General features: G+C 43.6%; 1 protein-coding gene across 3 annotated transcripts; it reads left to right on the forward strand.

Annotated features, from left to right (window-relative positions):
• The first annotated feature begins 2,714 nt into the window (after window positions 1-2,714).
• LOC145120482 (large ribosomal subunit protein uL22y-like) lies at window positions 2,715-4,825 on the forward strand. 3 transcript variants are annotated; one of them, XR_013714214.1, is made up of 7 exons: window positions 2,715-2,765; window positions 2,886-2,958; window positions 3,053-3,191; window positions 3,422-3,462; window positions 3,543-3,773; window positions 3,858-4,491; window positions 4,562-4,817. XR_013714214.1 is itself a non-coding variant. In XM_079056298.1 (5 exons), the coding sequence occupies exons 1-3, from the start codon at window positions 3,397-3,399 to the stop codon at window positions 4,008-4,010; spliced, it is 450 nt and encodes a 149-aa protein (XP_078912424.1). In that variant the 5' UTR covers window positions 3,304-3,396; the 3' UTR covers window positions 4,011-4,491; window positions 4,562-4,714; window positions 4,806-4,825. The 3 variants fall into 3 exon arrangements, 2 of the variants coding, with proteins under 2 accessions (XP_078912424.1, XP_078912423.1); XM_079056298.1 differs by lacking the exons at window positions 2,715-2,765; window positions 2,886-2,958; window positions 3,053-3,191 and having other exon boundaries at window positions 3,304-3,462; window positions 4,562-4,714; window positions 4,806-4,825; XM_079056297.1 differs by lacking the exons at window positions 2,715-2,765; window positions 2,886-2,958; window positions 3,053-3,191 and having other exon boundaries at window positions 3,304-3,462.
• The last annotated feature ends 8,125 nt before the right edge of the window (window positions 4,826-12,950 follow it).

A 12,950-nucleotide genomic window follows, 5' to 3' on the forward strand; every position in this document is an offset into this window, starting at 1 on the left:
GCTTGACTAACTGAAAATGATCATTAGTAGGAGCATGTAGATATTGACTTTTCTGGTTGATTGCATATGAAAGATCGGGTCTAGTGATGGTCAAATATTGAAGAGCACCCACCAAAGATCGATAGAGAGTCGGATCGGAGAAAGGCACACCTTGAGATTGAAAAATCTCATGCGTAGGCAATGGAGTAGGTTTGGAGTCAAGTAAGTCAGCCCTTGTGAGGATATCTTTGGCATATTTAGCTTGACTAAGAAAGAGCCCATCTGAAGTATACAAAACTTCTAAGCCCGGAAAATAATTTAGATCACCCAAATCTTTAATAGCAAATGTCTGATGAAGACGAGCAATAAAGGAGGAGATGATTGATTCATTGTTGCATGTGAGAATCAAGTCATCAACGTAAACTAGCAAGTATAAAATACACGAATCACGAGTAAAAATAAACATGGACGTATATGCTCGGCTACAGAAAAATCCATTTGATAGTAGAAAGGAGCTTAGACGATGAAACCAAGCCCGTGGAGCTTGTTTTAGGCCATAAAGAGCTTTGGATAATTTGCAAACATGATTTGAGAATTGAGGATCTACAAACCCGGGTGGTTGCTCCATATAAACAGTCTCAGTTAATCGTCCATGTAAAAAGGTATTTTTAACGTCTAATTGGTGTAGACGCCATTGATGTAGGACAACAAGAGAGAGAACAATACGCACAGTTGAGGCTTTGACAACAGGGCTGAAGGTATGAGAGTAGTCTATTCCAGGAACTTGAGTAAAACCTTGTGCAACTAGACGTGCTTTAAATCGTTCAATAGTACCATCAGCTTTGTATTCGGTGCGATATACCCATTTAGAACCAACAACATTTGCATTGGGAGGTATCGGGACTAAACACCAAGTATTATTTTGTTTTAAAGCATCCATATCATTAGTCATTGCAAGCATCCAGTGAGGATTTTTGGCAGCTATTTTAAAGCCTCTAGGTACGTGATCAGCTAACAAGGAGGCATGAACACTGTGCATAGCAAGAGTAGCGAAATCTGGTAGATGACGAGTTTTGAAAATACCTGATTTGGAGCGTGTTGTCATGGGATGCGATGAACCTGGTTCAGGTAGTGAAGGAGCAATCTCTTCAACATCAGATGGGAAATCATCATGAAGTGATGAAGCCGAAGATGGACCTGGTTCGGGTGTAGAGCTGGGCATGGATGATAAATCAGATTGGCAGAGGCCACATGGAGTAGTGGGCTGAACTGTTGCAACAGTAGGAGAAGGGCCAACAAAAGTAATTGTGTTCGATGAAGATGAGGGCCCATCGAGACCGATGATGATGTAGTGACGATACCATCTTCAAGAAAAGTATGAACATCAAGTTTTGTTAAATCTTGATGAGTTATTTGGCTTGCAAAAGGGAAAGAAGTTTCATCAAATCGAGCATGTCTCGTGATGTAAATGCGAGAAGTCGTCGGGTCGAGACATTTATACCCTTTGTATTGAGTATGATAACCAATAAAAATACATGGTATGCTTCTTGGTGCAGGTTTGTAAGCTGAATAATCCCGAAGATACGGATACACTTGACAGCCAAAAGTTCGAAGATTACCATAGTTAGGAGGTCTTGAGTAAAGCAGCTCAAAAGGTGAGCGACGGTCGAGAACTTTGGTAGGCAAACGATTTATAATGAATGTTGCAGAACTAAAAGCATCCACCCAAAAAGATGCAGGTACATGAGAATGAAATAACATTGCAAGACCTGTTTCCACAATATGCCTGTGTTTGCGTTCAGCTCTCCCATTATCCTCAAAGATTTGACGAACCGTGTGGTTAACAAACTCTGTACCTCCATCACTTTGAAAGAATTTAATCTTTTGAGAAAAATGTGTTTGAACTAGCTTGATAAAGGCAACAAGAACTGGGTAAAAGCCAGATTTGGTCTTTAAAGGATAAAACCATGTAAAACGTGAGTAGTCATCCACAAAAACAACATAGTAATGATAGCCACCAGAATCAACAGGAGCAGGGCCCCACAAATCGCTGTGAATTAAATCTAATGGATGTAAAGATCGTTTAGGATTAAGCTCAAAAGATAATCTTTGTCCCTTAGAGAGTTGACAAGGTTTACAAATAACTGGTTTTGGAAGCAAAGAAGTAACATATAAAAGACCCAACTTATGTAAACTAGAAATAACTTCAAAAGAAATATGTCCTAAACGAGAATGCCAAAGCTCAAAAGAGGCTTTCCTTGAAGATCCAACAACTGCAGTCAAAGCTGTGGGTTCATTCTTGAGTACGTATAATCCATCTTCACACAGACCTCGTGCTATCACTTGTTTGCTTACCCTGTCCTGAATAGTAAAAAATGGTTGAGAAAATAAGACATCCACCGGTTGATCCTTTGTAAGTTGGCTAATAGAAAGAATTTTTTGTTAAATGCGGAATGACCAAAACATCGCGTAGTAACAGTTTATTAGGGAGAATGGATTGACCAATATGAGAAACAGGAAGCTTATGACCATTACCAAAGGTGACATGCATATTACCAGTATTTGGAGTTGTGTGAGACACGTTATTTGATACCATATAAGATTTATTAAATTAACCACACAAAGGACGTGTGACATGTATTGTTTTTATAATAAGAGAATACAACAAATACTCCTATATCTATGGAATAGGATAAATACAAGATTATTGTAAACAACTAAATACATAATTATCTATTATCTAATACTGTAGACATGCAGATGCAAATGGTCTTGATGGTTTAAAGGTTCATATTATACTATCATCTATCTGCTATCAACCTTGTTTATTCTTTGTGTGAATGTTGATAGAGAGTGAAGTATCAAGTGTGTTACCCTGTGATTGATTGATTATAATTAAATTATAGTGGGTCGTTCCGGAAGGTTTGGGCATCTCGGGTTGGCTGTGAATTTGATAACCTTTGAAGACAGATTTAACCTGTAAGTCTTCCTCCTGATAATATTAATTAGCATTACCAGATTTACCCCTATCTTTCTAACTCCGTGGTTTCATGGCTATTTATTAATGCTACAGGTATCGGATTGAGCAGGAGCTTGGAACCGAAATTAAACAAATTCCTCCACTAATTGATCAAGCCATTTATTGCCGTTGACCCATCATTATCAAACCTGTTGCCTTCATCATATACATACTATCATCTTCATCTTGCTCAGTAACAACTAACAACAACACTTTTTTTTTCTTCATATTAATGATTTTTAAAAAATATTGAAGGAAATGATGGATTGGAAACAAAAAAGTCAGGGGAAAATCCTTTTTCCTCTCCATTGACTCATTCTTTTTGCATTAAAAAGAAAAAGATGGTGTTGTTTCTTTTTTTCAATTAAAAAGAAAATGATGGTTTTGTTCTTACATGCATGAATGTTGCTACCTATATTGCAGCCTGCAAGGCCAGGGGTTCAGATCTCAGATGTCACTTCAAGGTATTAATTGTTTATTTCATGTGTTGTAATAATACATCAACTGACTTTCTCATGTAATGTTATTTTTTTAAATTTCCCAGAATACGAGAGAAACAACACATGCTCTCAGGAAAATGCCTTTAATAAAGGCTAAGAGGTATTTGGAAGATGTTCTGATCCATAAACAGGCTATTCCCTTCATCCGATTTTGTAGGGGTGTTGGTCGTACAACTCAGGCTAAAAACAGACATTCCAATGGTCAAGGTAGGTGGCCTGCCAAGTCAGCAAAGTTCATTTTGGATTTGCTCAAGAATGCTGAAAGCAATGCTGAGGTATGTAATTGCTTCCTTTTTTATTCTTTCATTAAGTGATTTCTTGAAAAATAAATAAAAAATAACAAAACCTTAACCTTGTAGGTGAAAGGGTTAGATGTGGATGCCCTTTTCATTTCTCATATACAAGTCAACCAAGCACAAAAACAAAGAAGGAGAACTTACCGTGCCCATGGGAGAATCAACCTTAAGTTTTTTTACTTTTTATTTTTATTTTTATATAAAAACAAAAATTGATTGGGAACAATGTTGTTTATGTTTCTAGCCTATATGTCATCACCTTGCCATATTTAGTTGACTTTATCTGAGAAGGAAGAACCAGTGAAAAAGGAGGAAATATTTAAATTTTAATCTACATGGTGTTTTATAAATCTTTTTGATAGTATATGCTTATTTGTAGTTTGTTATATTTTCAAGCTGAATCTCAATTGGCAACTAGTGGCAAGTCGAAGAAACCTTGATTAAGTTGTCAAGTACTTTTGGATTGATCGATATTTTGGTTTTTAAAGACTGAAATTGTTTTCAACATATTTTGATTTTGTACCAGGATATTGGATATTTTTTATGGTAGAAATTGAAATCTGGGTTAAGTTTTATTTAAAGCCAATAAAAATACTGTCAAAGTTGCAATAATGAAGGCACCTTGGTGATGGAGGCTAAACTTGGTGATGGCGACTATTACTATGACATGTCATACTTGGTGCCTTATTCAAACCTGGTACATTTTCTGTAAATCAAACTGAATGATATATATTTTATCATTTAAACTATCATTAAACCAACTGCAGACGCTGAAGGAGATGGGAATGAGTCTAATTCAACCATTTCTTCTGAGTCTGATGATAATGGAGTTGTTAATGAAGAATCCTAGAGCCAAAACAACAAAAGATCAGAGATGAGAATGCTTGGGTGCTAATATGGCTGATGTTAATCTTGTCACTGTATGTATTAATAAAATGTTTCAACTTTAAGTGCTTACCTTTTAGTTTTATGATTCATAACTCTTGATTTTATTTTAAAATTTAAATACAGAGGTGGGCTGTTGATTTGGTTATATAGTTAGGGAAAACCTCTTACTAACAATGTACAATAAGATCCCCTTAATATCAATGTATTACAATTTTTTGACATGATGTTATTGGATGAAATTGATTGTTTTGGCATATATTTGTTTCTATATTTTTGTATTATGCGTAAATAAGTATCGTAAAGGCACATCATATATGCATATCGTAAATGGTTGTTGAAGTTTATGACACACAAATGCGTGTCATCTTCATTTATAACAGGGGCTTTAATGATACGCAATGCGTGTTCTAAACGCGCGTCGTAAGGTTATGACACGCAAATGCGTGTCATCTTCCTTTATGACAGAGCCTTCCTTGATACGCATTGCGTGTCGTAAATGCGCTTCGTAAATAGACGCCGCACAAAAGCGTGTTGTCTTTCGTTATGACAGAGCCTTCCTTGACACGCATTTGCGTGTCGTCTGATCGTTTTACGACACGCATTGCGCGTCGTAAAAGGCTGTTTTTCTAGTAGTGGACGGTTCATTATTTGTTTTATACTTCTAGACTATGTATGGATCGGCCATGTATGATAAGTCGGTGGGCAGGACCATTTTGGCATATAGTTGTTCTGAAATCTAGCAACCCAATGCGACAGTTCTAGCCTAGTCACCTCTCCAATACATAATCTATTAGTAGGAAATTTTATGGTATAAAAGTTTTAGTTATCGGTTTGAGGACAAACCTTAATCGGAGTATTCGACCAAAGCTATAGTCGTAATTCCTAAAGAAATACTAAGTCGCTATTCTTGGGGAAATACTAATTCGCTATAGCTAAACCTATGCTCTGATACTATCTCTGTCACACCCCTGTCCGGCCTTTGGCGGAAACACCGAGCAGTGTGACGGTATAAAAAGCGCCAATCCTATTAACCTGAGAATACATGCATTTTGAAAGTCAACATAACGTTGGTGAGTGCACGAGTTTTCATATCCAATCTTTGAATTCCTTTTTAAAAAAACACTTGACATTTATTTGATTTAACTCTAAATCAAAATGAGTTACAAATTTCATTAAGATCTTAAGGAAGCCATGTAGAGAAACAAGTGATAATGTGTAACATCCGGATTCCCAGGTATGTCATTTTAAGTATTTATTTTTGAGGATCATTGACCTACTCGACGACTTGGCGCTATAACTCGCCGAGTAGAGTCGGGATGGCCACGTGGGTTTAATGATCTACTCGACGAGTCCGGATGTAGACTCGCCGAGTAGGCGCTGTGAGTTGAAACCCTAAATCCCCGGGTTTGGGGCCTATATAAGGATAAGTATAGCCTCATTTGCGGCTCTCCATCTGTTTCCTTTCACTGAGAGAAACCCTAATCGCCCCCTTGAGCTTTAGAGAGAGTTTTGAGCCATTGTTTGAGATCTTTGGTGCATGTTGGTAGGGAGAAAGAGGATTCCAAGCAAGGATTGTGAAGAAGTTGCTAGATCTGCTACTTAGACATCCAGGAGCTTCTATTCAAGGTATAAAGTTCATACCTTTCTCTCTTGTATGGCTAGATCTCATGGTTTTAGAGTTAGGGCTCCATTTCCATCTTATTTTGGGGACCTTGAAGGTTTTGAGCACCTTCATAGAAATAGACATCAGATCTGGACCTTGTGAGGTCCTTAGAGTCGAAAGTCCCCTGCTTTATTCAGCCATGTTAGCCCTTTGAATGAGAGACTTCTTCTCAAGCTTGTTCTTGGCATTTTTAGCCCTTAATGCTATGCATGAACGTAAAGCTCGAGGCTTTACGTGATATTCAGGCCTTGAGAGCTTAGATCTAGGGTGTGAGAGAGTTTTCTGCCTGGAAATCACCTGAATACAAGTTGAGACCGAACGGACTCGCCGAGTTGATGAGCCGACTCGACGAGCCGGTTAGGGTTTTGTCCCGATGAACTGAGTCAGATGGTGACCCGTCGAGTTAGGGGTTAGCTCGTCGAGTTGGAGCTTGCCGGGGTTGCCATGAATCGACTGGACTCGACGAGTCTCCCGAGTGCACTCGACGAGTCTCCCGAGTGCACTCGATGAGTCTGGTCAAAGTTGGACCATTGACTGGAGTTGACTTCTGTTGACTTTAGGGCTTGGTCAAAATGAGTGAAAGAGGTCAGGGAAGGGTAGAATGGTCGTCTACCCACTTTTCAGAGATAAGAGTAGAATATTAATTAGAAATATTAATTGTGATAGGCGGAGGCTAGACCGAGGATTTCAGGCACAAGATTTTTACTAGCTATCTTACGAGGTGAGTCTTCTCACTATATTTTACCTAGAGTGGTAATTATGTGTGACCAGAGGGTCTTATGTACTTGCTTGAGATATGCATGATTGTGAGATATGTATTGTATGCTATATTGTTTGTTGCTTAGACCGGACCGGAGGGTCCAACGAACTATGAGGCCAGAGGGTTCTCAATCAGACCGGACCGGAGGGTCCAACGAGCTAGACCGGACCAGAGAGTCCAACGAGCTACGGGACTGGAGGGTCCCGCTGAGACACATAAACCGGAGGGTCTTACAGAGTATAGCCTCGAGTGGCGAATTGTTGTATGCGGTATTTTGGGGAACTCACTAAGCATTCGTGCTTACCGTGTTATGTGTTATGTGTTTCAGGTACTTCCGAGGATCGCGGGAAGGCTCCGACGTGATTGTACACACACTCTTGATATGGAACTATGATTGTGGATACTGGATTTAAATAATTGTATTGAAAACTTGTCGGTTGTTTTTGAGAATTAATGATGAGACATGTGTTTTATGAGTTTAAAATTGAAAATTTTGTTTTGAAAAATCTTGTCGTTACAAGTTGGTATCAGAGCCTTGGTTTGAGGGATTCGGATACACCTTCGGGCATATCTGGACTCAAACTGAGGATTTGAGGAAAGTTTTCAAAATGAAACAATTTTTCTAAAAAGAGTAAAAGATTTCCAGAACGAGCGGAAAAGAGCAGTGTGTACAATCAGCCAGCGCCCGAACGGTGATTTCCCAAAATACCCTTACGTTACGTGTTATGATATTATGATATGTGTTTTCATTGCTAGAGTAGGCTAGGTAATTCATATGTTAGGACTAGAGTGGCCTGATTTGTGATGCCTTAGCCTAGGAGTTTCTGCTGCTGTGAGTGGCTTTGAGTGCACTTAGGTAGCAGAGAGTAGCTTATGAGAAGTCTGCTAGAGAGTAGGTTGTGTTCAGAATGGTATAGAGTACTTGCGAGTTGGGATCCTAGGAGGAGGACTTGGGGTGGATACGGATACGATGTGGAAGGTGGTATTGGGCCCGTACTACTAAAAGCATCGGATCGGTAAGCATTCCAAGTAAGAACCCTCAGGGTGCTAAGGAACAAGTAGGAACGGTTGGTCGAGTATGAGTAATCTCGGTCGAGTCTCTGATTATTTTATGTTGTGTTTCAGAGGCATCATGGTGGTTACGCGCCACAACGCAGGAGACAGTGGTACCAACGGTACCAGTGATGAGGAGATTCGTAGGTTGATTCACGAGGAGGTGGCCGCAGCCATTCGAGCTGAGATACCAGAGATGTTTGGGTCTATCAAGACCACACTGATTGAGACATTTGACGAGCGATATGCTACTCTTACCGAGGCTGCTGTTGCTGCAGCCACCGCAGCCGTCGCCGATGCTAGGCTACAGGGGGGTGACTCGTTGCTGTACCGGGAGTTCAGCAACACGAAGCCACCAGATTTTGATGGGACTCGGGATCCAATAGCCGCGACGAGATGGATCTATGACATTGAGGGATGCGTCTACACATGTTCTTGTCCGGAGCATCTGAGGGTATGGTTCGCGCTGAACCAGCTTCGCTTGGGAGCGAAGGACTGGTGGAAGTTTGTGACAGCTGACTTTACTACTGCAGAGCTTACTGCGGTGACTTGGGAGAGGTTCACCGCTATGTTTCGAGATGAGTACGTTCCCCCAGTGGAGAGGGAACGGTTGGCCCAGGAATTCTTGTCCCTCAAGCAGGGGACTGAGTCTGTGACTGTGATCACACGGATGTTTCATGAGAGGGCGTTGTTTTGCCCTGAGCACGTGTCTACTGAGCAGGCACGTATGAGCCGATATCTGAGCATTCTGAGGAGAGACATTCGTGAGTTCGTGGCGAACTCGACATACCGAACATTTGCCGAGCTCCAGGAAAATGCTCGGAAGAGGGAGATTGAGCTAGAGACTCAGGTCAGGGAGGAGGCGGAGTCTCAGAGGAGGGATAGGCGCCCGACACAGTCCCAACCGGCGGCCAAGCGGGAAAAGCCCGCTGATTCGAGATCGGGAGGTCAGAAGGGCCGCACTTGTGGGAAGTGCGGCAAGAGCCATGATGGGGTGTGCAGAGCAGGTGTGTGTTACAAGTGTGGGAAGGAGGGGCATATCGCGAGGGATTTCCCCAAGGGATTTTCGGTTTGCTTCCATTGCAACCAGACTGGCCATAGGAAGGCCGAGTGCCCGCAGTTGCTTCAGGGATCAGCGCAGGGATCTGCACCTTCTTCTACTCGAGCTACAGAGAGTCGGCCCGTGAAGGCCGAGGCACCGAAGGCTCGCGGTAGAGCTTTCCAGTTGACAGCGGAGGAGGTCCGCGCAACACCCGATGTTGTGGCTGGTATGTGATCTTTTGCTTTTTCTTTCGTTTATATATGGTGCTTATCTGTGATATGTTTAGGTACTTTTGTTGTGAGTTATGTACCTGTTTTGGTGTTGTTTGACTCAGGTGCAAGTCGATCCTTCGTATCGCTAGCATTTAGTCATCACATCAGTATCCGACGTGAGGCGTTGAGTCGACCTTTGAGAGTCTCCATAGCTGATGAGCATGCTGTTTTTGCGACTGATGTGATCCGGGGATGTGTACTTGAGATTTTTGGAGTCGAGTTTCCGGTAGATTTGGTACCTATCGCAATGGGGGATGTCTGTGTTATCATGGGCATGGACTGGTTGAGTCGATTCGGGGCTATGATCGACTGTGAGCGTCAATTGGTGACCATCTGGAACCCTAGTGGGGGAGTACTTACAGTATTCGGCGAGGGTACCCGATTTGGGTCAGCATTTTGTTCGGCTGCTCGAGCGAGGCAGAGCTTGCAACATGGTTGCATGGCTTTTCTGGCGTATGTGTCAGATACGCAGGATGTTACGGAGAAACCGAGTGTTGTCGCTGAGGTTCCGGTGGTTAGCGAGTTTCCGGACGTTTTCCCCGAGGAGTTACCGGGTGTGCCTCCCGAGAGGCAGGTGGAGTTTCGTATTGATTTACTTTCGGGGGCGGTACCTATCGCCAAGGCGCCCTATCGCCTTGCACCGCCAGAGATGCAGGAGTTATTCTCGCAGCTCCAGGAGCTGTTGGGAGAGGGATTTATCCGGCCGAGTAGTTCACCGTGGGGAGCACCGATCCTTTTTGTCAAGAAAAAGGATGGCTCGCACCGGATGTGCATTGTTTACCGGGAGTTGAACAAGCTGACGGTCAAGAACCGTTATCCACTCCCGAGGATTGACGATCTGTTCGATCAGTTGCAGGGTGCATCTTGGTTTTCCAAGATCGATCTGAGGTCTGGTTATCACCAGATGAGGGTTCGTGAGGAGGATATTTAGAAGACAGCATTTAGAACTCGTTATGGGCATTACGAGTTCGTAGTGATGCCTTTCGGGCTCACCAATGCACCAGCAGCGTTCATGGATCTCATGAACCGGGTATGCAGGCCTATGTTGGATCGTTCGTTGATCGTGTTCATCGACGATATTTTGGTGTATTCGAGGTCTAGAGAGCAACATGATGAGCATTTGAGAGAGGTCCTCGGAGTATTGAGATCGGAGAGGCTTTATGCCAAATTCTCCAAGTGTGATTTCTGGTTACGGGAGGTCCAGTTCTTGGGGCACCTCGTTAATCAGAATGGGATTTTGGTCGACCCGGCCAAGATTGAGGCAGTTATGAGTTGGGAGGTGCCGGGATCCCCCACCGAGATCAGGAGTTTTCTGGGGTTGGCCGGCTACTACCGGAGGTTTATCAGAGATTTCTCCAAGATTGTTGTTCCTCTCACCAATTTGACCCGGTAGGGCGTTGCTTTTGTTTGGGGTCCCGAGCAGCAGACCTCGTTTGAGACTCTTCGCCAGAGATTGTGCGAAGCTCCAGTGTTAGCTCTCCCTGAGGGAATGGAGGACTTTGTGGTTTACTGCGATGCATCCATATCGGGGTTAGGTGCAGTGCTTATGTAGAGAGGGCACGTGATAGTATATGCATTGAGGCAGCTGAAGCCTCATGAGACGAGGTATCCCAACCACGATTTAGAGTTGGGGCAGTGGTACTCACCCTCAACATATGGCGCCATTACTTGTACGGGGTTCGGTGTACCATATACAAGGCCCACAAGAGCTTGAAGTATCTGATGGATCAGCCCAACCTGAATATGCGCCAGAGGAGGTGGTTGGACGTGGTAAAAGATTATGACTGTGAGATTCTGTATCACCCGGGCAAGGCTAACGTGGTAGCCGATGCCCTGAGTCACAAGGCGGAGAGTGCCTCGATTCGGGACATATGCATGAGGATGACAGTGATGACTCCGATATTGGATATCATTCGAGAGGCCTAAGCGGAGGCCGTGAGACCGGAGAACCGGAAGAGGGAGCGGGTGATTGGGCAAGTATCCGAGTTTGTGATGGATAGCCGAGGACTTATGACCTTTCGAGGTCGGGTTTGGGTACCTTATACGGGCGGAGCTCGTAGCACTCTGATGGAGGAAGCGCATAGGTCAAGATTTTCGATCCATCCCGGGGCCACTAAGATGTATTTGGATATGAAGAAAGATTATTGGTGGCCCTGTATGAAGAGGGATGTTGCTTGGGTGGTCGAGAGGTGCTTGACATGCCGCCGGGTTAAGGCGTAGCACCAACATCCACATGGTCCGTTGCAGCCTTTGGAGATTCCCCAGTGGAAGTGGGAGCAGATCTCGATGGACTTTATCACCAAATTACCGCTAACGGCGCGTGGAGTTGACGCAATCTGGTTGATTGTGGATCAGTTGACGAAGAGTGCTCATTTCCTTGCTATTAGTGAGAGCTCTTCTGCTGAGAGGCCGACAGAGATTTATGTGCGAGAGGTGGTAGCTCGGCATGGAGTGCCGACGTCCATAGTGTCGGATCGGGATGTGTGTTTTACTTCCAGATTCTGGAAGAAGTTCCATGAGGAGTTGGGAACGCGATTGCATTTTACTACTGCCTACCACCCACAGACAGACAGACAGAGCGGGCGAGCGAACGATTCAGACGCTCGAGGACATTCTTCGAGCATGTGTTATGGACTTCGGTAGGAGTTAGGACACATACCTACCCTTGGCTGAGTTTTCTTACATCAACAGCCATCACTCGAGCATTGGTATGCCTCCCTTTGAGCTCCTGTATAGGAGAAAGTGTCACACTCCCATCTGTTGGGGAGAGGTGGGGCAGAGAGTTATGGGCAGCACTGAGATAGTGCTGAAGACGACCGAGCAGGTTCAGCAGGTCAGACAGAGGTTACTGACGGTGCAGAGTCATCAGAAGAGTTACGCGGATAGACGACGATCTGAGCTTGAGTTTCAAGTAGGAGATTTTGTGCTCCTGAAAGTTTCTCCATGGAAAGGGGTAATCCGGTTCAGGAAGCGGGGCAAGTTGGGGCCTCGATATATCGGTCCGTTCAGAGTGACCGCCAGAGTGGGTAAGGTAGCATACCAGTTGGAGCAACCTGCGGAGTTGAGTCAGATCCATAACACCTTCCATGTGTCCCAGTTGTGGAAGTGTGTGGCTGATAAGACGGCAGTGGTACCATTAGAGGACATTCAGGTGGATGCGAGCCTGAATTACATCGAGAGGCCGATCGCGATCTTGGGTCGAAAGGTGAAAGTTTTGAGGAACAAGGAAGTGCCCCTGGTTCAGGTCCAGTGGCAACATCGGAGAGGGTCCGATTTGACTTGGGAGCCGGAGTCATAGATGCAGGAGCAGCATCCAGAGTTATTTACGGAGCATGACTTCGAGGTATAAAGTTCATATCTTTCTCTCTTGTATGGCTAGATCTCATGGTTTTAGAGTTAGGGCTCCATTTCCATCTTATTTTGGGGACCTTGAAGGTTTTGAGCACCTTCATAGAAATAGACATCAGATCTGGACCTT

Source organism: Lactuca virosa, chromosome 6 (genome assembly GCF_052849685.1).
Source record: "Lactuca virosa cultivar CGN04683 chromosome 6, Lactuca_virosa_CGN04683_v6, whole genome shotgun sequence".
Classification (NCBI taxonomy): domain Eukaryota; kingdom Viridiplantae; phylum Streptophyta; class Magnoliopsida; order Asterales; family Asteraceae; genus Lactuca; species Lactuca virosa.

What these genes read in the sequence shown, in the direction of transcription:
- LOC145120482 (XM_079056298.1), top strand. Translation starts at nt 3,397, where the DNA reads ATGAATGTTGCTACCTATATTGCAGCCTGCAAGGCCAGGGGTTCAGAT. An exon ending in ATCTCAGATGTCACTTCAAG is followed by an intron (nt 3,463 to 3,542) that starts GTATTAATTGTT and finishes TAAATTTCCCAG; the next exon opens with AATACGAGAGAAACAACACA. An exon ending in ATGCTGAAAGCAATGCTGAG is followed by an intron (nt 3,774 to 3,857) that starts GTATGTAATTGC and finishes TTAACCTTGTAG; the next exon opens with GTGAAAGGGTTAGATGTGGA.